The sequence below is a fragment of the Cibotium barometz genome, chromosome 24, assembly GCF_041138505.1.
Source record: "Cibotium barometz isolate CiBa-2024 chromosome 24, ASM4113850v1, whole genome shotgun sequence".
Classification (NCBI taxonomy): domain Eukaryota; kingdom Viridiplantae; phylum Streptophyta; class Polypodiopsida; order Cyatheales; family Cibotiaceae; genus Cibotium; species Cibotium barometz.
In genome coordinates this window covers 31,508,543-31,534,192 of record NC_141069.1, presented here as the reverse complement: position 1 = coordinate 31,534,192, position 25,650 = coordinate 31,508,543, and the positions used below count along the sequence as shown (strand labels likewise).

General features: G+C 39.2%; 1 protein-coding gene across 2 annotated transcripts; it reads right to left on the bottom strand.

Moving 5' to 3' along the window:
- Positions 1-680: 680 nt before the first annotated feature.
- On the bottom strand, positions 681-14,577 carry LOC147625185 (ABC transporter C family member 4-like). 2 transcript variants are annotated; one of them, XM_086818437.1, is made up of 12 exons: positions 14,388-14,577; positions 11,696-13,814; positions 8,151-8,471; positions 6,383-6,469; positions 5,491-6,186; positions 4,045-4,209; positions 3,626-3,920; positions 2,697-2,911; positions 2,068-2,373; positions 1,621-1,684; positions 1,249-1,488; positions 681-1,091 (listed from the first exon to the last, which is right to left on the bottom strand). In XM_086818437.1, the coding sequence occupies exons 2-12, from the start codon at positions 13,763-13,765 to the stop codon at positions 985-987; spliced, it is 4,566 nt and encodes a 1,521-aa protein (XP_086674563.1). In that variant the 5' UTR covers positions 13,766-13,814; positions 14,388-14,577; the 3' UTR covers positions 681-984. The 2 variants fall into 2 exon arrangements, with proteins under 2 accessions (XP_086674563.1, XP_086674564.1); XM_086818438.1 differs by having other exon boundaries at positions 14,433-14,510.
- Between the last annotated feature and the right edge of the window lie 11,073 nt (positions 14,578-25,650).

The following is a 25,650-nucleotide window of genomic DNA, read 5'->3' as shown; positions in this document are numbered from 1 at the left end:
CGCTCATGTAAAAGACAAATGAGTGGGCTTATGTAAAGAATAATCATATTATTAGACTTTTGAGCTTTTCACAAATATACCACATCTTGTGTGTGTGTGTGTGTGTGTGTGTGTGTGCTCTACATCATTCCTTAAATGTTATTGCAACAAAGAAATGAAAAGTCATTAAATGACATCTAACCTAGTAGATGCTAGAAAAGCATAATGATGATGTATTATTGGGCGGGTATATGCTCTTTTGCCAAGGTTGCAAGCTTCCTCTTTATCGAAGGAATAGAGTTTCAAATTTGGCAAAGGATCTCATCTTTTTGAGGGTCTAGATGTTGAACCCTCCATGTGCGCATGAAACATATCCCCAATCATGCATGGCCACTATTTCCTTCAAACTCTTAGGTCAAGTTACAACTCCATAAATTCTAAGTCTTTGGGAACTTGCAAGTCTCGAAACATCAAAAAATAACCAAAACCTCTCTGCATAGTGTTGCTCTTAACATGACCAAAATGGACAATGGACTTTCATGAGAATGGAAAATGGGCTTCCACAAGAATGGACAATGGGCTTCCATTTAAAGAAGAAGTTAAAATACCTTCTAAAATTTAAAGTCATATAGGAAATAACCATAAAACCAAGAGAGATTGAACAATATCAATAAAACCAAGAGAGAGTGAACAATATCCAATAAAATGTACTATAATACCAAGAGAGATTAAACAATATCCAGTAAAATGTACTCTAATGGTAACGTTTGGGGATTCTGTAAAAGAAACGTTACAAGCATCAACTAAGAGACCAACAAAATTTTGTTTGAAAGGCCTAAGGTTTAAACTAGTTTCAAGCTTTGATTAACTTTAATAAGAGGGGCCTCCACATAGGGACCCAAGTAGAAATCTAGTTTCAAGCTTTGATTAACTTTAATAAGAGGGGCCTCCACATAGGGACCCAAGTAGAAATCTAGTTTCGGGTTACATTTCCGAGCTCCGACGTTAATCTCTGTGTCCTGAGCGCGTGGCGTACTCTTTTACAAGGGCTGAGAACAGCGAGCTTGGATTGCTGAGCAGTTTCTGCGGGCTGTCGAACTCTTTCACTCTTCCTGTTTTCCACGCAAATCAAAGGCCAAGATCAGATCAACATGTAAGTCTCTCTCTCTCTCTCTCTCTCTCTCTCTCTCTCTCTCATGATTTCTCATTATCTAGGCAGAAGAGAAAACATCACAAAAACAGCTGGTTTGAAAGAAAGTTGAGAAGAACCTTCATCCATAACAAGGACTTTATCAGCATCCATCACTGTGGGGATTCGATGAGCAATACTGACAACGGTGCACTGTACAAATTCTTCTCTAATAAGGCTCTGGATCACAGCATCTGTCTGTGAATCAACTGAGGCCGTGGCTTCATCTAAAAACAGTACTCGGCTGCTTTTCAGCAGCACACGGACAAAGCAAAGCAGCTGGCTTTGTCCAAGACTCCAATTGCCACCATATTCTGCCACTGGGATAAGGTCCACAAAGGGTTAGATTATGATCAGTAGAGAATGCTCTCATCAATGCGTTTTGTGGTTTTAAGAAATCAGCATTACCGTGCTGGCTTCATAATTACATTGATGGTAACTTGAGAACATACCTTGTGCATCTAGTTTGTCAGGTCTGTCGTTTATTATGTTGGCAATCTGGCATTTATAGAGCCCCTGTCCAATGAGCAGATGTTAATGAATCTTACAGGTAGGATATCAAATGTACTTTCAAGAGTTTGAAGCGTAACACAACGATTATATGTGAAAGTCTTAGCATGAGTATGGTCTGTGTTCCTCTTGAGGGTTAAATCATGATGTTTATCAAGTCTTTGGCATTTTTTATAAAATTTAATGGTCTTTATTATTTGTTTTTTTCGGGGTAATGTATATACTATTTAGTTATAGTGCATCCAACAGGTGCAGGCAGGGAAGTATTAAACCTATGGCCGGCGAAACACTTTACAAGGCTACACAGCCATTAATCTATTTATCGTGGTTTTCACTTGTAATTTTTATCCTTGCATTACTTAGAAGTTTGAAAAATGCTAGGAATTTACCCTCCAAATCTCTTCATCTGTGTATAATCCAAGAGGGTCTACATTCGTTCTGATTGTCCCTTCAAAGAGCACGGGCTCTTGTGGTATGATGCTGAACCTAGATCGCAGGTCGTGAAGTCCAAGTGTTGAAATATCCACATCATCAACCAAAATTTGACCACTTGCAGGCTCTACCAGCCTGAAGATTGCTTGAATGAGTGTGGATTTGCCACTTCCAGTCCTGCCAACAACACCTACTTTCTGACCGCCTTTTATAGTGAAATTAACACCCTTCAAAACCAAAGGTGTATTCTGTCGGTAGCGAAGCTGCAACCAGAAAAACAAAAGAAAGAAAATTGTGAGAAATAAGGATCAAGCTGATAGGGACTTTTCAGACAGACCTTCCGCCCCCAGATCTCATCCACCCATCGGATCTCCTTCATCCAACTCCCACGTGCAATTGATTTGGGGAACTTTCTGTAAAGACCCTAGGAAGCAAATTGCAGTTGTGCCTATGAAGGGGTATGTATCAGGCTTCACTAACTAAGATATTCTATCACATTCAACTCATGTTGAAAGATTGATATTTGGTGGTAAAAAATAGCAGAGAAGAAGGGATTGAAACAGTCTGAATGTAAATTAGAAGCTACCTTTAATCTTTTTGATACAATATTTCCAGTAGAAGGCCAATTTGGTGATGGCAAACAGTTCTCGATAACTAGACTTGCTTCACTGGGTATATCTGTGAATTGCCGCATACGCTCAACTGAAATCATCTTGTTCTCCACTGTGCATGATAACCAGACTGCCCAGTAGAGACTTGCATTAAGCCCTAACGCATATGATAGAGCAAGAGAGACCAGCTCTGCAATTAATGAGAAAAAGTTAAAACTTGGTATGAGTTAATGGATTGGCTGCATGAAACACACACACACACACACACACACACACACACACACACACACACACATTTTTTTTTGGTAATATGTTATATTTCTAGTGGGAAACCTCCAAGTGGATGAGAAAACCCACAATCAAAATACAGAAAACATGCGGTAAGTTACAAGCCCAGCTGTCCAACTCTGGGACAGCTAACATTCAAAAGCAATCAAAGAACACTAGTAGCTGGTGCAAGGGAAGAACTCCATGGTCGAAGAGAGAAAAAAAGGGATCTCCTGAAGAAAGCAAAACAGGGCAAATCTTATATGGCAAAGATCAGCTAATTCCTTGCATGATAAATGGACCATAGGGCCCAAAATCTAGTCCATGCAATGAAAGTATCAAATTCTGGCAAAGTGGGGGAAATAGCCAAAAACATTAAAGATCTGCTCACAGATCGCACACAAAGGTGTGTTGACAATCTATCTAGAAGAGCATGGGAATAGGGGCAAGACCATAGAAGATGACAGACGGTCTCATGTAACGCGCGCGCGCGCACACACACACACACACATGTCAAACACACACGCACACATGCATATGTACCTATACACATGCATGCATGTATACATTTGTATGTATGTAACTGTGCATATATAAATTGCATAGTTGTCAGTAAAATTATTCCAACATGACTTACCTGGTCTAATAGTATTTTGGGGAAGGGCCACAAATAGAAAAGCTGCCGTGGTTACGATAGCTGTGCCCAATGATTCCAGTCGGAGACCTAACCATTCAGTTGCCGAATTATTGTGAAAATCCATCTTCATGTTGGTGTTCACATGATCCAAATTTTGTTGTGAGAACTCATCCTCCTTCCCAAAGCAACGTATTGTATCAATGCCCGCAACTGTTTCCGAGAAATGATAAATGAGTGGTGCTTTAGTGATAGAGTCTAGACGAGTGATCTCCCTTGATGAAGTAATGTAGAATCTCTGTGATCCATCAAGCATCAAAGTATTCTATATGTTTAGACTTTGTACATGGCATGGTTATATTTTTGCAGATGCTGTGATCTTACTGTAAAGTATCTTTTTTTAAAATGATAGTTTTGAGTACCTGATATAAGTAGAAAAGGAATACAAATGGTATCACCATGAAGATGATTGGCCAAGCCGACACACAAATAACCACAAAAATGCCAATCAGGGCAAACACGGTACCCATGAATCCACCGAAGTAGTAATGGAGGATAAAGTCAAGGTTGGCTTGATCTGCGGAAAACTGCACGAGCTCAATCCAGTCAATCTTCTTAATCCAGTCAATCTTCTTGAACAAGAGATAGGTTTTTCACATTCCAACTCTTTAATACTCTGTCTATATTAGCCCTCTCTCACTCTTAGCTAGTTTCTTTTTTTCAATTTTTTCATGACTCAGTATTCCCATGTAACCATTGTATTACTCTTTGGTCTCATAGACTCTTGTTGTCTTTTGGTTTCATAGACCCTTGTTGTCTTTTTATTTGGTAGATGTTTTTTTTTTTTTTGGGGTGTGTTTCCGACATCCAGTTGTTCAAGGATCATATGTGCTCATTTTCAATCTCATAGATCCTTTGGGTAATTCATAGACGTTTAAGACAATCTCTCTCTCTTTAATGCAGTCTCTCTCTCTCTCTCTCTCTCTCTCTCTCTCTCTCTTTAAGCGTGTGTGATCCCTTCCCCAGATCTTAGAGGCCTCATCCCTCCACCTGGCAGCTGCAGATCCAGGTTGACTACATGGCACGCTCCCATCACAAAAGGAGGATGGAATTACTGTATGACCACATTGTTACCATGTAGCATCACATGGATACGTTTGCTTATATGGCTAGTTTTGCACAGTTTTTTCTTTTCCATGGTTCAGTATTCATCATGGATAACTACCTTTTTTTGTCTCATAGGCACTTGAACATATTCATGGGTGAGAAGGGTTGTGGGTCTGCATAGTATGGGAAGTTGTATATGCCAAAGGTGGCTTTACATCTCCTAAATTTAGACCATAGCTGCATATGCTTATACTGACACCTTGAATCAGTCACAAGGCTACTTGAACAACCTTTTCATTGACACATGCTCATAGTATAGGTAGCTAATTTTCTCTCTCTGTGTGTGTGTGTGTGTGTGTGTGTGTGTGTGACACGCGCACACACACACGCACATACACACACACACACACACAATAGAGGAGGTCCCTGTCGTGAGACGGACACACCCACATGGGCAGAGCCTTTTTTTATCTCGTTGGGTCTCTAGAGGAGATTCTTAGACAGTTTTGTAACCCTATCAATCAGTCTTTGATGGATGAGATTCCCGAATCTCAAGAAAGACTCTAATGTACCAGAGTTTCCTTTTCATTTTTGAGATTTTCTAGTAGGATTTTGAAGATGTCTTATGCATCTTTTGTCACATACTAGTCTTGATGTTTTATACTCAAGTCCCAATGTGTGCCCCTGCAGAAGTTTAGACAACTCTCTCTCTCTCTCTCTCTCTCTCTCTCTCTCTCTCTCTCTCATTGTGAAAATCTTACTCTGCTTAGAATTCTTCCTGAAGGTGTGGTGTCGAAAAAATACATGGGAGCTCGAAAGATCCCTCGTAACATCTCGAGGAAGTACTCTTGAGCTGTTTTTAATCCAAGAGCTGCTACTAGTATGACTCGAACAAGCACATTAAAAAAACTTGTGACATTGAGTACTGTGTAGACAATAATGAATGTTCTTCTACTAACTGTCCCAGTGCCATTCGGTATCTCATCTGCCAACCAAAAATCACTTCCGAGAAGAAGCACCTGCCACATTGACTGGTTTGCTAGAAGGATTGCTACAGCAGACCAGCCAAAGGCCTTGGTGAGATAAAGCCAGTACACCTTCAAACTAACCTGACCAACCTCTCGTTGCTCCTCTTCAATAAGCTTTATTGATCCCTCAGCTTTACCAAAGTTAATGACGGACTCATTACTGGAGAGTTTTTCCAGTAATCCTTCGGTAGAAACCGGCTGGTTGCTAGAGAGCTCCTCTGTAGAAATGATTCTTTCAAAACTTGTCCTTTCTGGCATCTCTTTTATGAATTTTGTTGTGTCTCCATTTTCGACTGTTTTTTTGGATTTTTCTGGACCAACTAGATTCATTGCATGCTCGTGGGCTTCCACCAAGTTGCTGAACTCGGTACCTGCTGAAAGGATCTCTTTGTACTTTCCGGCTTGCGCAATTTTTCCATCTTTCATGACCTGTAATAGATACATTTAGATCCTGCTTTTTTTCATGCTTGATTGTTAGACTCAAATCAAAATTCTACAAAAATGCATACACATAATAAAGATGCATGTGTGCACGTGCACACACTCTTGATTTCAATAAAAATCCTGATATTATTAAAAGCTTACTAATATAATTTTGAAAATTTAGCAGATAAGTTTTATTTACCAGAACAAGGTCTGCTCCAGTTAAGAACTCGACTTGATGAGTCACAAGCAAGATGGTCTTCCCTTGTAAAAGTCCAAGTATGCACTCCTGTCATGAGCACCACACTTCTTAGGACATGACGCGGAAATAACCGTATAATATGACATAATCCTTGCAGCATGTGTGCCTGACAAAAGCTATTATGGTGATGAACACAACCTTTCTAACTATTTTTAGAAGATCAATTTCACTTCTTCTCATACAAAGCAAGTTTACTTCCATGTCAAACTTCATAGGTGTGGACACTAACTTACATTGGCTTCTACTCATGGGTCACATTATTCTCTTTTAAGATACTGGGATTGTGCGTGAGTTGCTTGTCCATCCAAACATTCAATCAACCTTTAGCTAGTTGATGAGGCAGTTTCCACAGGGAAATATACCATGGAAGAGCGTACTAGGGTACCAAAAGAACAATTTTTTTATCAGATGAGTTTGGTGCCTATTGAGATCCACATAAATCCCAAATCGAATGGGAGATCCTGGGATTTACGTGGATCTCAACAGGCACCACTCTTTGGGAGTTGATGACTCTTGGGGCTATTGAGCTATGGATTTTTGTATTCAGCTTTATATACATGTATATAAAGCTGACTCTTTGGGACTGGACTACTCTTGGGGCTATTGAGCTATGGATTTTTGTAGTGAGCTTTTTTTTTTCATGAGGTTTATTCCATTCCTAGTCGCACACGGGAATTTCACCCGGCTACACACACCATACTAACCATGCACACACCCCAGTACCACAAGGGGGTACCACACTTCCAAATATTGGCCACTTTGTAGGCAGTGGACAAGCCGCGGGACGAACCCCACAAGTAAGTCGCTTGGCCGATTGGAGTGAACACCCTACATAGCTTTGGTAGAACTGGGCGTCGCAAGTTGAGTCGCGATCTTTGATGTTCATGGCAACCATCGTCCTTCATCCAGAGCATGAGCTTGAAGGGCAAGCACTGCACACTGTTGTCACTACAGGATTGTCGAGAAGGAAGGTGGAAGCAAGCTCCATGACAATCGAACGATGACAGCCTAAGGTGTGTAGATGGCTGCCTACATGCCCACTTGCTTTGGTGTATTAGTCAAATAACTGCTGGCAGTACAAAACAAGTTATCTTTACAAAATATCAACCATCATAGTGAGTTGAATATAGTGTTCCCTAACACCTAGCATACAAGTTACAACCATGAATTCATCATCACATGCTACCAAAATCGTACATAGTTCAATATATACATGTATCTAAAGCTCAACATATCTTCTCAAACAAGAACTTGATGAAGGTTACTAAGAAAATCATAATGCTGTATGTAGTGAATATGATAGTATTGGGTGATAGGTCCTGACAATGGAAGGGGAGGTATGACACTAACGAGGTCAAAAGAAAGACAGCAAAGCTGGCCATATCATTGATTGAACATTGCATATGGAATACACGTTGAGAGGTTCTTGAACAAGTCAGCTATAAACACTACCCCATGCTCAACGTGTTTCAGGGCCCTGAGATTCACGACATGAGCAGAAGTCTCTACCACAATTTACTTGTACAGATGTGCACACACACAAGTAAATGCATGCTGAGAGACATTATATGGAGCATCTGTATATACCCCTTAATACTTCAATTTACAATGTCAGATAGACCACACCCTTTCACGACCCTATCTTCTGGAGGAAGTCAAAGAGGTATACACAGATTCATCTTTAATGTTTGAAGTTTCAATCGCATACCTTAAATAGGTGAGCACCTGTATGAGCATCCACAGCACTAAAAACATCATCAAGAAGATAAACATCACTGTTTTGATAGACTGCCCGTGCAAGCTGGATTCGTTGCTTTTGTCCACCACTTAGATTGATTCCTTTCTCTCCAATCTCAGTTTGATCACCATGATCCATGGCTGCAAGGTCTGGTTCGAGAGCACATGCTCTTAATACTTGGCGGTATCGTACATGCTCCATTGGGGCATTGAATAGTATGTTCTCCTCAATTGTGGCATTTTGAATCCATGCTGTTTGAGGAACATATGCAATACTTCCACTCAATTTTACCTGTCATTCACACAAGGAAGCATCAAGATTAGAGATAATCAAGTTCTGGAATTTGTGCGAATACTTCAAAGTGTATTAAGACATGAAATTTGTGCAAGGTGAGCATAGAAGAGAATGTATCAAGCAAGTGCAGACAGCTAGGGATCAAAACAAATGGACAGCTAACTGAGATCAAAAAGTCCTTGTTGCATAGAAAAGAAGACGACGTGGGCGCATTGGTTTCCTCAACCTCTATGCTGCTAATGCATTGCCAGAGACATGATCAATTTTGGCTGCAGGTGAGGCAGGGATGCCCCTTACAGATGTTTGATGTATAGGAGGGGATTTCTATATGATCGAGTTGCCTTAGGACAGACATGGAGGTGGATCAACTGCTTCGCAGATTTACAGGTTAAATAACTGCTATAAAAAGCTAACACCTGCAGTATGATGTATGCCAATATTTTGCTTAAAGAAGCATAGAAAGTTCATAAAGGATCATGGGCTGTGTGTTACTTGGAGAGCATTCCATAGAGTTGACTCCCGCCAGAGGATCACAGTTTGGAGCTCTCTCGAGCAACATTAGAAGAGGTGTTGGCCAAAGAAATGGTGAGCTCATCTACATTGCTTTTGGTCAAGGAAGAGTATGTTTGTGTGGATGCAAGAGCCCTCAACAAGCTGACTATCAAAGCTGCCTGTGAAGAATGCTTTGCCTCTGATGGATAGTTTGCTAGACCAGCTAAATGTTTGCCAAGTTGGGTCTGAAGCTAGTGTACCATTGTGTGAGGACAAGATGAGTTTTAGAAAACAACATTGCGTACTTCTTTCAAGTTTGTGCTGCTGCCCTTTTTCCGGAATAGATCCGGAGCTGGATGATGTTACCTATCTTGTAGCCGTAATTACACATCTTCATTGTGTACATGGATAATTGTTTCGTTATCGGAACATCATTTTCTGAGCAAGACAAACTCTTGGAACTGGTTATGGACCTGATTCAGGAGGACATCCTGTTCCTCCATCATAAGAAATCACAGTGCAGCAAAAGGACTCAGTGGCCTACGAGAGCCCAATCAAAAAATATATATATATTTTAGAAAGAATTATCTTTGATAACCAGCGTTGCAGGTCCTGTAGCTGACTAGCAAAATTTTCCTTCTGAATGTTTTCTTTTGGGCTGCAGATTTGGATGAAGACCCTCCATGGTCTTCATGTTATGGATTTGGTTTCATTGGTCATTTTGGCCTTCCCTAATCTCTCTCTCTAATCATGTAACATCACATGGGTACTGCAGATTTGGATGAAGACCTTCATGGTGTCAAGGCTAATCCCTGATGGGCAGCAGATAAACAGTAGATTAGGGCACTAGCCAAGCTTAGATATATGCAGAAGAAGCCCGACTTGATTAGGACAGCAATCGGCCATGTGGACAGAAGCTTGCAAATGAAGTTAAAGAGTATATATTGATTGGGTTTTGTCCTCTTTTTCTGGCTGACAGTAAGTTGGCCTGATCATGGGCAAGAAAGGAGCCTATATAAAGGGTAGGCTAGCATTCAGTCAAAGTACCTCTTTCCCATACGGAGGCAGGTCATAGATAGGATTTAGGTCATTAGTCATCCTTTAGGGCAGACCAAAGGCCACATAATTTGTACAAACATATACATCTTTTTGTATCATATGGATATACTAAATACACAGCCATCTCTCTCTTCTCCGTCTATCTACTTGTGTTTGCATCAGGATGTTTCTATGAAAGGTGCTTAGGACTGAAAGAAGACAGCTTCTGCATATGTAACATTGGTATCATTCAAAGATATTGTTGCTCCCATGTCCCACCCACTCTTACTGCATCGCACATGGATGAAAACATCGCTTGTGTCTTGATCTTAAGATGGTGTGGTGACCATGCAACATTGTGTTGGCATCAGACTCAGCAGTGCTAAGTGCTGAAAGTGTCCCAGAAGAAGTCCACAGGTCCAAGAGAGTAACTCAGCATGTGTCAAGACCCCCAAAAGCTGGTTGGTGTCAAGCAAAGTCAAGGGAAGGGTTTCATGAGAGTCGGTAGCCATTTTGGGCAGCTAAGGAAAGCTTTTAGGAAGCAACTCCAAGGGATGATGATCATCCAACGGGTGGAGCCAAGGGTGTCATGATCAGTTTCAAGAAGAACGATTCAGGTTTGTGTTCAGAGACAGGGCAAGAAGGGAAGGGGACAAAGTGGAATAGATGCATATATCTCTACACCAGATTTAGAGTGGATTTAGAGACATATGGCAAGGTTTTCAGTGAAAAGCTTGCCACACGAAGAGGATGATGACAAGTAGGGGAGACCATATGTGGAGACAAGAGGAGGATGATAGAATTGTCAAAAGGTCAAGGTAAGAATCCCATCATCAGGTTTAGCAGGAGGGGATGTCATGTGCATGCACATGGACATGCCTAATCCAAGGCTATTGCCTGATGGACAGCAGTTAGACAATAGATTAGGGCACTAGCCAGGCTCAGATATATGCAAAGAAGCACGGATTGATCAGGACAGCAGTCAACCATGTGGACAGGAGCTTGCAGATGAAACCAAATATCGTATATATATATTGGGTTTTGTCCTCTTTTGCTGACTGACAGCAAGTCGGCCTGATCATGAGCAAGAGCATTCAGTCAAAGTATCTCTCTCCCATATGGAGGCAGTCATAGATAGGATTTAGGTCATTAGTCACCATTTTGGGCAGGCTAAAGGTCACAAAATTGTCACCCTTCTGGGCAGGCCAAAGGCCACAAAATATGGAGGCAAGTCATAGATAGGATTTAGAAGGCCATTGGTCACCCTTTTGGGCACAAAGGCCACAAAATTTGTAAAGACACATCTTTTTGTATCATATGGATATAGTAAATACATAGCCATCTCTCTTTCTCTTTCTATCTATTTGTGTTTGCGTGAGGATGTACTTATGAAAGGTGCTTAGGGCTGAAAGAAGACACAGAGCCTCCGTGCATGTAACACCAAATCCTCGTATAGATCAATTGTGCAAGCAGAGACCTCATTTTTGAGTCCGCCAGATGCAAACACACGGAGGAGACTCAGTTTTTTTTTTTTCAAAACTTGTTTTTTTTTGGTTTGGATAGTAACCAAAAGTTTGCACGGCCCTTAGACTAGACTCTAATTTGGCACAAATTTTCACCCTCTATGAACATGAACAAAAACATGACCACCATGCTCAGCACTCTTAACACAGATGCAAAGGAGAACTTACTTGTCCTGATATTTTCACCATCTCCCCAAGCAAGCCTAGCAGCAATGACGATTTGCCAGATCCCACCATCCCAACAATGGTTACCAGAGATCCCCTTTGAATATTTAAGTTGACGTCAGTCAATACGGGAGCCTTTTCTATGTCATCCCATGCAAAGCTACCTTTGTGAACCACTACAGGATACTCGTCTAGCTCTGCCACTCTGGTCACCGCCCCTCTCTGGATCTCCGAGCTTTGCAAGAACTTCTCCACTCTATCTAATGAAACAATAGCTTGTGACATGGAAACAATGGAGGTTGGAAAGTTCCGGATGGGCTCTTGCAGAATCCTGAACAAAGAAGCTGCTGTAAAAAGCCTGGCCGTTGTAAGCTCCCGGCCTAAACAAATGGCAGTCACATACGTGACGTTGCATACCAAGGGTTGCGTGTTCCACAGGTTGAACATGTTGGCCCCTGCGGCACACACAAACCTGATCAGTGCAGAGTACTCCTTTTGCCTCTGTTTTTCAATCTTCTGCTGGAAGTACTCCTCCCATGCCTGCATTTTGATCACCTTCATGTATTGCAGAGCTTCATTGATCCCTTTCATTCTGCTATCCCGGGATTTCATCACTACTTCTTGGAAAGCCCTTTGCTTTCCAGACACATACATGGCCAGAGCTGCAACCAAAACCATGGTACCCAAGCCTGCTAGGGAAGCCACACCAATCACGACATAAAGTATTGCCAAGGCAAGTATAATTTGCAAGGGCAGGCTCCAAACAAAGTGCAGCTGCAGGCAGGAATCCGACAACTGCTGAGCGTCGACCACCATGTAGTTTGTGATCTGGCCGACACCATGGGACATCCTTGCAGAGCCAGAGAGGCGCAGGCCTTTCCTGTATAGAGTAGTGACCAAGGCTGTGCGAACGTTGTTACCAAGCTTGTAGCATTGGAAGTTATATTGGTGATAAGAGAAGACTTCTATGGTTTTGGCTGTCAGTAGGATGGCAACAAGGGCATAGCCATCATATCTGGAAAGCCTATCTCCTGAAACAAAATTTGTGAAGCTTGATATGAGGAGAGGGCCGCCGAACATGGCAAAGGACCTTATGAGCTGTAGAATGCCGCACAAGAGCAGTTGTGGCCAGAAGCATTTGAGTAGAGTTTTTCTGAGCGGGTGGTTAGCATTGGGATCCTCCAGCCACTTGGATTTGAATTGTCTGTACATGCTCTCTGCTCTGTCATCTGGAGATAGCTGGGGCACATCTGCCTGCTCGAGAGACCTCTTGGAACCAACTACAAGCAAAGGAGTAAGCCAGTTAAATGTGGTTTTGCTGAAGAAGCTTGCCTTTGCAAAGCCACTGGTGGCAACCGGAGAAACCACAGAAACCAGGGGCTCATTCAAACCATCTTCTGTGCGTGCAAGCTGTTTTACACCTGTTGCTCCACTTAGGGCTGTAATAAACAGGACGAGAGTGGCAGGAAATCTAACAATTGCATAAATATCATAGACTACAAGGCGAAGATCATAGGAGTGGATTGAAGTGCTAATTAGTCTGAAGAGAGAGCTTAGGAATGCTAAGACTGAGGTCAAAAAGGAGAACCACCACCAAACACGAAGGGTTACAGGGTACTCTGTTACTCCGCTCCTTTTTATACTGAGAAAAATGAGGAGAGAAGAGATCCAAGCCACGGCTTCGAGAGCAGAGAAGGTTTCCTCACGGATGTAAGAAGAGCTCCAGCCGAAGTGGATCCCGTCCCATATGCCGAATGCTGTTATGCCGATGGAGAGGGATGTTAGGCAAGCTGTGACAGAGAGGGGTAAGGAGAAATTGATGAAGGTAAAGGATTGGCTCTTAGTGGTGGCACCATAGCTGATATGGCTGGCGTTCTTGGCAAGTCTGCAGCATAAGAGGGTAGAGCTTGAAATTGCAAGGAAGGAGAGGTTTATGAGGGAGATGATGGCGTGTTGTGGGCATTCTGAAAAAAGGATGTAGGCTACCCACTCTTGTACACGACTGAAGAGAGGTGATTCTGGGGTTACAGTTTGCCATGGCCCTGCACAGTGGGTCGATCGAATCCACGACATTGTTGATAAGAATTGCTTTGATTCTCACCGCCGCCGATTCACCTTGTCTCTGTACCATAAAAGCAGAATTCGCTTCATTTTCCCTTCTAAACATTGTTTTACAAACAGAGCAATAACATTAATGCAAGCCAAAAAATCTATAGACACTGCAGACGGACTGAAAATTTCCGGCAGCTAAGTTCAAAAGGACCCAACCCCCAGCGATTTTGCCAGCTGAGTTCTCAAAAAAAAACTCACACACAATTTCCGTCAATGCAAACGGACTGTTTCCCTAAAATTCATTCTTCAAAAACTGCAAATCCGTCAATGCTGCTCCATTCATTCCGTCAATGCAATTTCCGGCAATTAAGTTCAAAAGACCCAACCCCCAGCGATTTTGTCAGCTGAGTTCTCTCTCTCTCTCCCTCACACACACACACACACACAATTTCCGTCAATGCAAACGGACTGTTTCCCTAAAATTCATTCTTCAAAAACTGCCCAACAAATCCGTCAATAATGCTCCATTCATTCCGTCAATGCGTCTTTGAGGAGACACAGTTTTCATGCACACGGAGGACCTTTCCGGCAGGCAGCATTGACGAACCAGTGCTGCGCAATCGAAATCTACTTAACGACTTACAGAAATTACTATTCCAGAGATGCTGCGTCAAGGCGCTTGCTCGACCTTTCATCACGAAGATGCAGTGACGAAGCTATCGGCGGACGGACGTATGCAGGCGATTCAAATGACCCACTGCGCAGTGAGGCCGTCGAGGCACGGTTATTTATTTTAAAGCGTTCCCTGCATTATATTAAATGCGCTGGGCATAAACGTGGAAAAGTCTCACTCGCTCTAGTTGTAGTAACTCTCCCATGTGTTTGGTCCTACGCTCTACCCTTAATCAATGTTGTCTGCCCATGTTTTTGGCCCTTGGAAGTTGGCAGCACTAAATATCTTGGTTTGTACTTTCTTGAAATCAACCAAGCAATAATTACATATCTTAGAGGAACTTTTTTTCACAAGTATAAATCGGTTTCCCTACTCAAAACCTCATTATTAACCGTTTTTTATAGCATAAATTTTATCGGTTTTGGTAAAAAAGAAGAATTGTTCTATTCTAATTCAATTCACCGCGCTTATGGAAAAAAAAAGAATAAATTCAATCGTGTTTTTTTTGAATTTTAACGGGTTCAAAATATTGTAATTGAAAACCTATAAATTTAATTGGTTTTTTGTACAGAGCAAAGTAAATTCAATTGGTTTTTTTTTATTTTAACCGGTGCAAAATACACTAATTTTTTTTAATTTTAACCGGTGCAAAATACACTAAAGGACAGTTCTTTTCCTAGCATTGGTTCCCACGCAGTAGAGTTTTCTCTTGCCTGTGCCTACACGACGCTCTTAAATATTACATGCATGGGTTAAACAAAGACCATATTTTCCCAATTTTGCCAACCATTTTGAGTGCATTGAACATAGTTAAGAGCATGCTTCTTAAATATTACATGCATGGGTTAAACAAAGACCATATTTTCCCAATTTTGCCAACCATTTTGAGTGCATTGAACATAGTTAAGAGCATGTGGACATGAAACTGCGAGGGTTTTTGGGTTGGGTAGGGTTAAACACAGTCGCCGTGGGATCTTCCCCTTAGCTTAAACCCCCACCTCAAATCTCAAAAAACTTAGTTTGGAGCTCTATTTTTTTCGTTTAAATTTTTAAATCCCAATTGAAATTGGGAATCACCTTTACTTTTAAGAAACAAAATCTATACATTTTAGTTTAATCTCAACATTTCTTTGATTTTTTGAGCTAAAGCTCTATCACTTTTAAGAATTAGCTTTATTTTCATTGGTTGAAAAAAACCAATGATTTTTTGAGCTAAAGCTCGATCACTTTTAAACATTAGCTTTATTTTCATTGGTTCGAAAAAACCTTTTTCTTCAAGCACTACCTTGGCTTGTATCTATATTTGAGTTCTAAGTCAAAGATATGAAGTGCTAAAAAAAACATATTTTTCAACCAATCAAAATAAGGACAAATCTTAAATCTATCCGGTTTTGTTTCAAAATCTCTATAATATGCCAGTTTTATAACTAAAATATATGAAAAATCATTCCTTAAAATAAGGGCTTCTTAAAATCTCAGCCACTTTTCCTTAATTCTAGCCGATACAAATGTACTAGAATGCCATTTTTTTAAAGCCATGAAGATATGGCCTTGAAACCTAAGATACCAGACCAAAAACTAAGGTAAAGCGACCAAAATAGCTACACTTTAAGAAAATTTTACTTTTTTTATAAAACCTCGTGATATGCGAAAGGTAAGGGACCTATTTAAAACATTTTAACACAAGGCTCAAAATTTTGGCTTAGAAGAGAAGATACTATTTTGTGACAACAGTCAAGCTACATTCAATTCTAGAGCATGGTCTAGTTATGCATGTATTGTAAGGTTGCATTTGGGACAAAGATTAATTGACATGCCATCAAGTGCAAAGCATGCATGCAATAAATGAGTTTTAAGCTATAAAGCATTGCACTCATTCAATGCATGCATGCATGCAATGAATGAGTTTTAAGCTATAAAGAGTTGTCCTTGTTGGGACTTTCTTTGGTGGGAGAATTGTCATGAGTATACCAATGCAACTTTTGAGTTTATCATCTCTAGTTTTCACTAGTTAATTTTCTTTACTAATATACCATGGATTTAATCTTTTGCTTGATCCTCCCTAACTTCTTAAAAATTTTCTTTACTAATATACCATGGATTTAATCTTTTGCTTGATCCTCCCTAACTTCTTAAAAATTTTAAGTAGGTATTAGAGTCTCCTAAGGAGAACTAGTGATGTCTTTTTGAAGTTTAGAATATATTAGTCGAATCTTATAACTTAATCTTAATCAAGATTCGGAGAATGAAGTACAAGCTCTTATAATTTCTATGAGCCTAGTTAAAGTAATTGTAAATCTATCAATAGCATTGAGGTCTTCATTTGCAGGCACATCGACCAAACAAAAGGGAGATAGAGAGAGCCAAACACGCCAGAGAGAGAGTTGTTAACCCATTTTGGGATTAACAGGAGTAGCCACTATAAGTCTACATCAAATAGCAAAGACGGAGACACCAAAAGCATAATTAAAAATTTTAGTGGATTTTTGGCTAATGTGAGCTTAGAAAAAATGATTTGGAGTGCACATAGTGCATTTAGTTACAATAATACACCAAATTAATTCACAAAGCTCATGAAATTAAGGATTTTGCATAGTTATGCATATACGAGAGAAGAGCCTATAATTAGAATCTTAATTAATCTTTAATTATTTATTAATTCACACATTAGACAATGCACAAGCCTGAGCAATTTCATGCTTAATCTAATGATATGATTAATTATGTGAATTAATAAGTAACTAGTGGTTGATTAGAAAAAAATAGTGAAAGGATTAATCTTGGATTAAGTCTGTCACTATTTTTCAATGAGGAGATGCCTAGTTATGCATAAGAGAAGAGTTAATAATTAATATTTAATAACTTGTTAATTCACACATTAGACAATGCACATGCCTTAGCAATTCCATGCTTAATCTAATGGTATGCTTAATTATATGAATTAGTAAGTAGTTAGTGGTTAATTAGAGCCTCTTAATTATCCCAAAAAGGGAAAAATTTTGTGAAAGAGCTAGTTTAAGTCCTAATCACTATTTTACAGAACTTACTAGTGGCTAATGTACATTCAATGTGAGAAGATGCCTAGTGAGTTGGATAGGATCCACTTTTGGGTGTCATTTTTATGATGTGTAAGAGGGATATAAGAGGGTGTCATAAAGTGTTAACTTTTGCCTCCCATTTGCCTTTTTGGGAAAACCTCATATACCGATTAATTTAAAATTCATAACCACCCCCTCCACACAAATCAAATTTAAAAACCATTATAATAACTTAAAAAAGAAGAAAGAAATTTTGAGATATTCACATTGACGGTAGTGTAAAAAATCAGTGAAATTCACGCCATTAAAAAATCATCTAAAATCATGCCGTGATTGGAGGGCTTGCCTTTCCAAGATTAGAAAATCTTATTCTGAAAATCTCATCCTCTTATCTTGAAAACATTTTGCTGTGAAAAACCAAAGTTTTTTATAGTCGTGAGACTATCTTGACTATCGTGAATTTCTTGAGAAAGTCACCTGAAAATTATTTCATCTATTGGGATTGGGAAGGTGATTAAAAGTGAGAGCTTGATTGTTAAGAGTTCACTAGAAGTGAATTTGAACCCAAAAGATCAAAAAAATTTGATGTAAAAAACCATAGTTTTTCTTGGTCCTCGTGACTATCTTGAGTTTTTCATGCGTGACTATCTCCTTGATATTGAAGCCGTGAATTTATTTATTAAGACAAATTATTTGATCTGTTGGAGTTGAGATGGTGATTATGTGTCAGAGCTTGTGACTGTTAGATTCCACTAGGAGTGAATTTGTACTACTAAAAAGATCGTCCATTTGGTGTGAAAAATCAAGGGTAGAAAAAAAAAGAGAGTATAAAAAGTAGCCCTATTCGCAAGCCCCATATCTCCCAAATCGAGAGGTAGTGCTCATCTTCAAGATCTTTCCAGGCTCTTTAAATCTTTCCTTGAATGGACCAAGCCGATTTCCATCCTAGTTGTAGGCCTGTATCTCCCAAATTGAGAGGCTGGTGAACGTGTTCTAGTGCTCATCACTCATCAAGTTCTTTCTAGACTCTTTAAACCTTTCCTTGAATGGACCAAGCCAATTTCCATCCTTTTGGTCTCCTTGATATTCAAGCCGTGAATTTACTAAGACAAATTATTTCATATGTTGGGATTGAGATGGGGATTATATGTTAGAGCTTGTGACTGTTAGATTCCAGTGAGAGTGAATTTGTACTACTAAAAAGATCGTCCATTTGGCATGAAAAATTAAGGGTAGCATAAAAAAAAGAGTATAAAAAGTAGCCCTATTCAGGCCTGTATCTCCCAAATCGGGAGGTCGGTGAACGTGTTCTAGTGCTCATCTTCAAGATCTCTCCATGCCCTTTAAATCTTTCCTTGAATGGACCAAGCCGATTTCCATCCTTTTGGTCTCTGGTTAATCGTCTCAAAAGTCGACTCGAAAATCAAGGTTCACAAAGGCATTAAAATTGACAAAAAATTGTGGACCACTTTATGACTTCAGTTTAAGGCACCAAATGCAATAACTTCAATAGGATCAAGGGAGAAAAGTTATAGAGCTCCAAAAATATTACAACTCTCTCTTAGAACTTGTTTTCAAATTCTTTTTGTAGTACATCTAAAAATGGCTACAAAATTTGAAAGTGTGACATTTTTTGGGAAAAAATTCCATGATTTGACAATGGTGGAAAACAAGTTTTGAGACCTTCTCTACCATTTGGAAAGCCACTAGTGTGTGCACATTATATGCTCACATGACCTAGTGCCTAATAGTAAATTCATGCAAATGGACCTTTGTTTGAGAGATAGGGGGTAGACCAAGCATACAAAGATTGTTTCAGGCTACTAGGAAAACACGCGCGTGCACACACACACACACACAACAACAACAACAACAACAACAACAACAACAACAACAACAACAACAACAACAAAAGAGAGAATAGTGAAGATAATGGCTAACCTAGGGGGGCTAAATGTACCAATATTGAAACTTAATCCAATAGCTAAAACCTACTAGCCCTTGAGGCTCAGCCTCAAGTACAAACCTCAATCACATATGTCATGTATTGCACCAACATTATGCCTCTAAGCATGCCACCAACTTTTAAACCCTTTGGCAACTCCAATTCACACAATGATTTGTTCAATGCCAAATACAACAACTAGAACTACCTTCATACAAATGATCCGAGTTTGTATCCCACAAACCTTGAAATAGGTTTGTTGCACAAGGATTGCATGGTGATTTAACCAAAGAAGAACTTGCACATGTCCCAAAGGAGTCATCTAGACTCATGTCCATAGAAATTTCCAAGCTCATGGACAAATATAATGGATCTACCAATATTGTTCAATTCATACAAATGTTTGAGCAATGATGTGAAGCATTTGGAAATTCAAATTGCCTTACCAAGGTACATACATTGCTTAGTGGGCAAGGCCAATAGATGGTTCATTTCGTTGATGCCTATGAATAAGACAAATTTCATAACTCTAAAGACTACCTTTATCTATGGATTCTCGAGACAAGGCCATAGGTGAAGTGCTACAATAAAACTCTATTCGGGATAGAGTAAAGATCTAAGGAAACCATACAAGATTACATCTTATGCATGAAAACCTTGAACTCACAATGCGAGGACTAGGAGAAACTCAATGATGTACAAATGAAGTGATGTTTCCTCATGACATTAAAGAAAAATACTTTGCGCAATTTGATCAAAGTCTCAAAGTGGTGGAGAAGGCCACCAAACCGAAACTTGATTGATGAGAACTTTCATCATGTATTTGCCATTCCTCTAGTCAATGTTCATATATGTACCCTGCATGCCCTCTGCCATATCATAGAGAAACCAGTGTTTCTATACGCTGGCTTGCTTGGAAGATTAAGAAGGTGGAAGAGAGATAGGAAGCTATTGCATCATTAGAGAAAGTGTTGTCAGACATTCGACTACGTGGGGACAACGTTCGTATTTTGCAAGACACAAAGAGGTCAATTGAAAGATCCCTGCCCCCTCCGCACAACGGATTCAAGGGTGCTAGTAGCGGAAGTAGCACTCCTTGTGTGGGGCAGGATCCCTCACTCGGGGCCTCGCCCACGGATATCCGGACAAGAGACTAATCCCTCGGTTCTTCAAAAATCGAACCCGAAAAAACTTCCCTCGCCCAGAAAGCACGGGCGATTCCTCCAGGATATTTTTACTTTAACGTAGTCAGGGTCATTACTGACCAAACTGATTCGACCGAACCTGTGAGTCTCTTCGTTAGATCAAGGAAGAAACTTGCACTTGGATCATAGAAACCAACGTTTTTTTCCCCATCGAGAGGCACAGCCGTTGATTCTTTTTTCATAGAATAATTACTATCCGGGATTTACTTCATCTATCATACTATAACATAATTGAGTCTCATTTTACGGATCCATTAGTCTAGCCTAACCCCATCTAGTCCCATGGGTTAGCCAACCGCCACCACTGTAGTGATGGGATCCAATTAGGAATTTGGTTAGGTTTTGTCCGGGTACCAGGGAAAAGAGTTCCTAGGCCCCCTAGCCGGATATTCATGCAAATTTAATGCCAGTCACACACCACTTACACACCTAATATGAAATTGCCTTTTTCACAGATTCAGTTATCTTTAAAACAATCATTTAATGAAAGCATAGTGTCATTGATCATAATCCTCCAAAATATCCGGTTATCTTAATTTCCAATCATTCCTTCATCGGGGTACTTATGGCATCATTGGCAACCAGAACGCTCACCACCTGTCCCTCAGGGGCCTTTTCGATAGTTCCTAGCTCATAGTACCTGACAATATAATCACTTATAAAAATCAAGATGGAATCTTCGTTGAATATCAGCAAGATCAACCAATTGCTCCATAAAAAAGAGCCATGGACTCATCCGTTGAGGACCAGCAAGGTCAATCAACCAGATCCATGCCCGGTTTCAGAAAACAACTCTTACTCCTTGTTCCATTATCTTTCCCAATGCACGTGTGGGTATCTTTGGCGACCCAGAGCCCGAGCACCATATGGTCAGCACCCTCTAAGATTCTTCGCAGCAGGTGACCTAGCGCTTCACTCATAGGCCGCTTCCTTAGTCCCTCATCCACCGTACTATCGGAAGCTCACCATTTAAATCAAACCGAGGCTGGTCAAGACCTCGGCCGACCTTGCTACTACGCGAGACGTCCTCCCTTCACTCTCCGTCAGCTATTGTAACTTTATCAGTTAGGTCACCACCACGACCTCATTCACAAGACGGTCAAAATGCTTCCCCAGCATTTTTGACATAAAACAGTCATTTAAAAACAGGTCATAAATACAGTTCCTATAATGAACTCTCGTCTTTCACATTGTTTCACATCCATCCACATTACTTAATCCATATCCAATTCATATGTATACCCATTCTCATCCAATCACATCATTTTCCATCTCATCACATCTTTTTTCATTTATTCTCATCACATCTCATCCACTCGCCGCATCAACCCATATTCACATCCCATCACACCTCATTTATTTCACATCTGTCTCAATTTACATCACATCTCATCTCATTCATTTCACATCTGTCTCAATTTACATCTCACATCTCATTCATTTCACATCTAATCTCATTCATTCTTATCCCAATTCACATCACATCACATCACATCCCATATCATACATTTATATCCGATTCGCATGACATCACATCTCATTCTCTCACATCCCGATTCACATCACATCACATCTCATTCATTCACTCACATCAATATCACATCCTTTCACATACACATCCACATCCATTCTTTCACATACACATCCATATCCATTCTTCCACATACACATCCACATCCATTCTTCCACATACATATCCATATACACATCCACATTCATTCTTCCACATACACATCCACATCCATACATACACATCCACATCCATTCTTCCACATACACATCCACATTCATACTTCCACATACACATCCATATCCATTCTTCCACATACACATCCACATCCATACATACACACCCACATCCATTCTTCCACATACACATACACATTCATTCTTCCACATACACATCCATACATACACATCCACATCCATTCTTTCACATACACATCCACATTCATTCTTCCACATACACATCCACATTCAATCTTCCACATACACATCCACATCCATACATACACATCCACATCCATTCTTCCACATACACATCCACATCCATTCTTCCACATACACATCCCCATTCATACTTCCACATACACATCCACATTCATTCTTCCACATACACATCCACATCCATACATACACATCCACATCCATTCTCATTACATCACATCTTATCATATCCTATTTTCATCTTATCACATCCTATCACATGCTATTCCCATTTAATAGCTTTTTCTAGGCTGATCCCGATAATGAGATTTTTTCTAAATTTCTGCCAATTGCTTGGCCTAATTAAAGGTTCTTTTTCTCGACGATTAGTTCCATATTCATTCTAAATTTCTCAAATGAATTATATTCAATATTCCTCTTTTGGAATAGAAGAATTCATGGGATTTACAGAAATCAATTCTACCCATATTTTCACTTTTGATAAGTAATCAAAAAATTTGAATTATACCAAAATTTTATCTTCTTCCCATTTAATTTCTTGGATCTCAAATACCATGGGAATTCCTCTTTTTTCATTTAATTAATTGCATTCCAATGTCATGCGTATTCCTCTTTTATTTATAAAGTAATTTCATCTAAAATAAAATACCCATAAATTCAATATGCTAGGAATTTCTCTTTTCCCATCTAAATGATGGAATTCCAAATGTCATAGGAATTCCTCTTTTAACATTTAAATATTTCTTATAGATAAAATAAATGTATCTAAATTTCATCTTTGAATTTAATTAAAATACTCATTAATTCCAATATGCTAGGAATTTCTCTTTTCCTATCTCAATGATGGAATTCCAAACGTCATAGGAATTCCTCTTTTAACATTTAAATATTTCTTATAGATAAAATAAATTTATCTAAATTTTATCTTTGAATTTAATTAAAATACTCATTAATTTCAATATGCTAGGAATTTCTCGTTTTCCATCGTAATGATGGAATTCCAAATGTCACAGGAATTTCTCTTTTAACATTTAAATATTTTTTATAGATAAAATAAATTTATCTAAATTTTATCTTTGAATGTAATTAAAATACTCATTAATTCCAATATGCTAGGAATTTCTCTTTTCCCATCTCAATGATGGAATTTCCAAATGTCATAGGAATTCCTCTTTTGCTAGTTACTATTATTTATGCATAAACATAAAAATCAAATTTTCCATGATTATAATGAGAATCATTCAATTAATCTAGGATGATTAATCGTAGAATATGGTAGGAAGTCCTCTTTTCATAATATAAATGAAAATGATTTATGTGTTTATTTTTTAGAAATTTTTCCATAGCTCCGCTGCTATTACTGATAATTCTCAATAAATTTGAAAGAATAAAGTTTAGTATTATTCATGTGACTAGAATAACCACTAATTGGATCATTATCCAATTATGGATTGATTCTTAATTTTACCATAAATTAAATAGCATAAAAGTATTAAAAGCCATTATTTTGGCCTCCAATTAGACAAGCATAGAAATTACTTTTAGATTAGAGAAATGCTTCATGAGAAGCTTCATTGGAATTGAGAATAGGTTATAGGAATGACCATTCTTTGGGGGAGAGAGAGAAATGCTTAAAAACCATTATAAATTAAGCATAAATGGAAATTTATGTATTTCTTCATTACAATACATTAAAGAACTTCAATAGTATTCAAAAGCCATTCAAATTAATGCTTCTCAAGCTTGAGAGGGGTTGAGAAGAGAGAAATTTGGAGATTTAAGAAAAAGAAGACAATAATCCACACTTTACCTTCTAAATTACTTGATTCTTTGATCACAGTAGAGGCCCCCAACCAATCAATTGGTTTGGTATGTTGTTGGAGTCACAAAGGAAGATTGAAGGGAGAGAGAAGCTCCAATCTCTTCAATTTGTAGAGGATTTTAAGAGTATAATACTGGCATGGTATAGTTCTCATATTTTTTTGCAAAGGGCTAAGGATCTATTTATAGGTGAGGGAGGCCTCTAACCAAGTCCAACTAGTTTTTAGAAATTTTCAGGTTCAGTTTGGCTGAATTTGGACAAGATTTGGACCTAGTTTGGCTCCCTTTTGATTTGGTTTGATCTAGGAGAGAGAGGAGAGATAAAAATATTACATTTATTTTGAGTTTAAAACTCCACCACACAAGTGAAATAGGCGCCTCCTTGAAGAGCTCCCTTCTCCTTACCAAGGTGTCAAAATTGAATCATTATACCCAAAATATCTCATTTTTTTAGTAATACTCATAGTTTTTTTTACTAATAAACCTTGTCCTTAGTCAACTCTTCATCTTATGTGAGCATTTACTCATTTTTGGGGGTTTTTCTTTTATAAATTGGATTTATCTCCTCCCCACACTAGGATTGATCCTATTGGTCCATAAGAACCTTAATTGGACCATAATCCAAAAATTTCTAAAAATCTAGACCCTTAGGCTAAGGTCCTTTATACTTCTTTTCAATTAATTCCAAGTGCACATTGGAAAGTTCTTTTTGAATTTCTGTTTCAGGGGAAACCATTTTAGACACTAGGAGGATTTTTATACCCAAAAATATCTCAATTTTGGATTACCTCTCTCTAGACATTTTCTCTCTCGAGGCTAAAACAAAATCTTTCTTTTATTTCAAAGAGGGGAATAATTACAAGATCAGAAGGGGAGGTTCTTACACCTGTACACCTCAAAAGCTAGAGGGAGAAATCTTACATCCTACCCCACTTAAAAAACGCGAGATGTCCTCATCTCGTAGGTGAAGTATGATCTCTTTCATCCTCTTCTTCATCTTCAATCACTTATAGCGTTATTGCCTTGGAAGTGGACGGCCAATTTGGGAACATCTCTCCTTGACTTCCCCTATTTTGAGGCGGAGGTCTTGCATTAGTTTGGATTAAAACTGCGGGTTGGTTAGACGGTCTACCTCTGGGATTTCTCTGATTTTGGCGGAAAGAAACCTGATTACTCTGGAAGGAAGGAGCTGGAGTCTCGAATCTTGATCCCTGATTTTTCCACCCTGAAAACCTTATTCCAAAAGGTGTTGGGCAATCCATACTGCGATGTCCAAA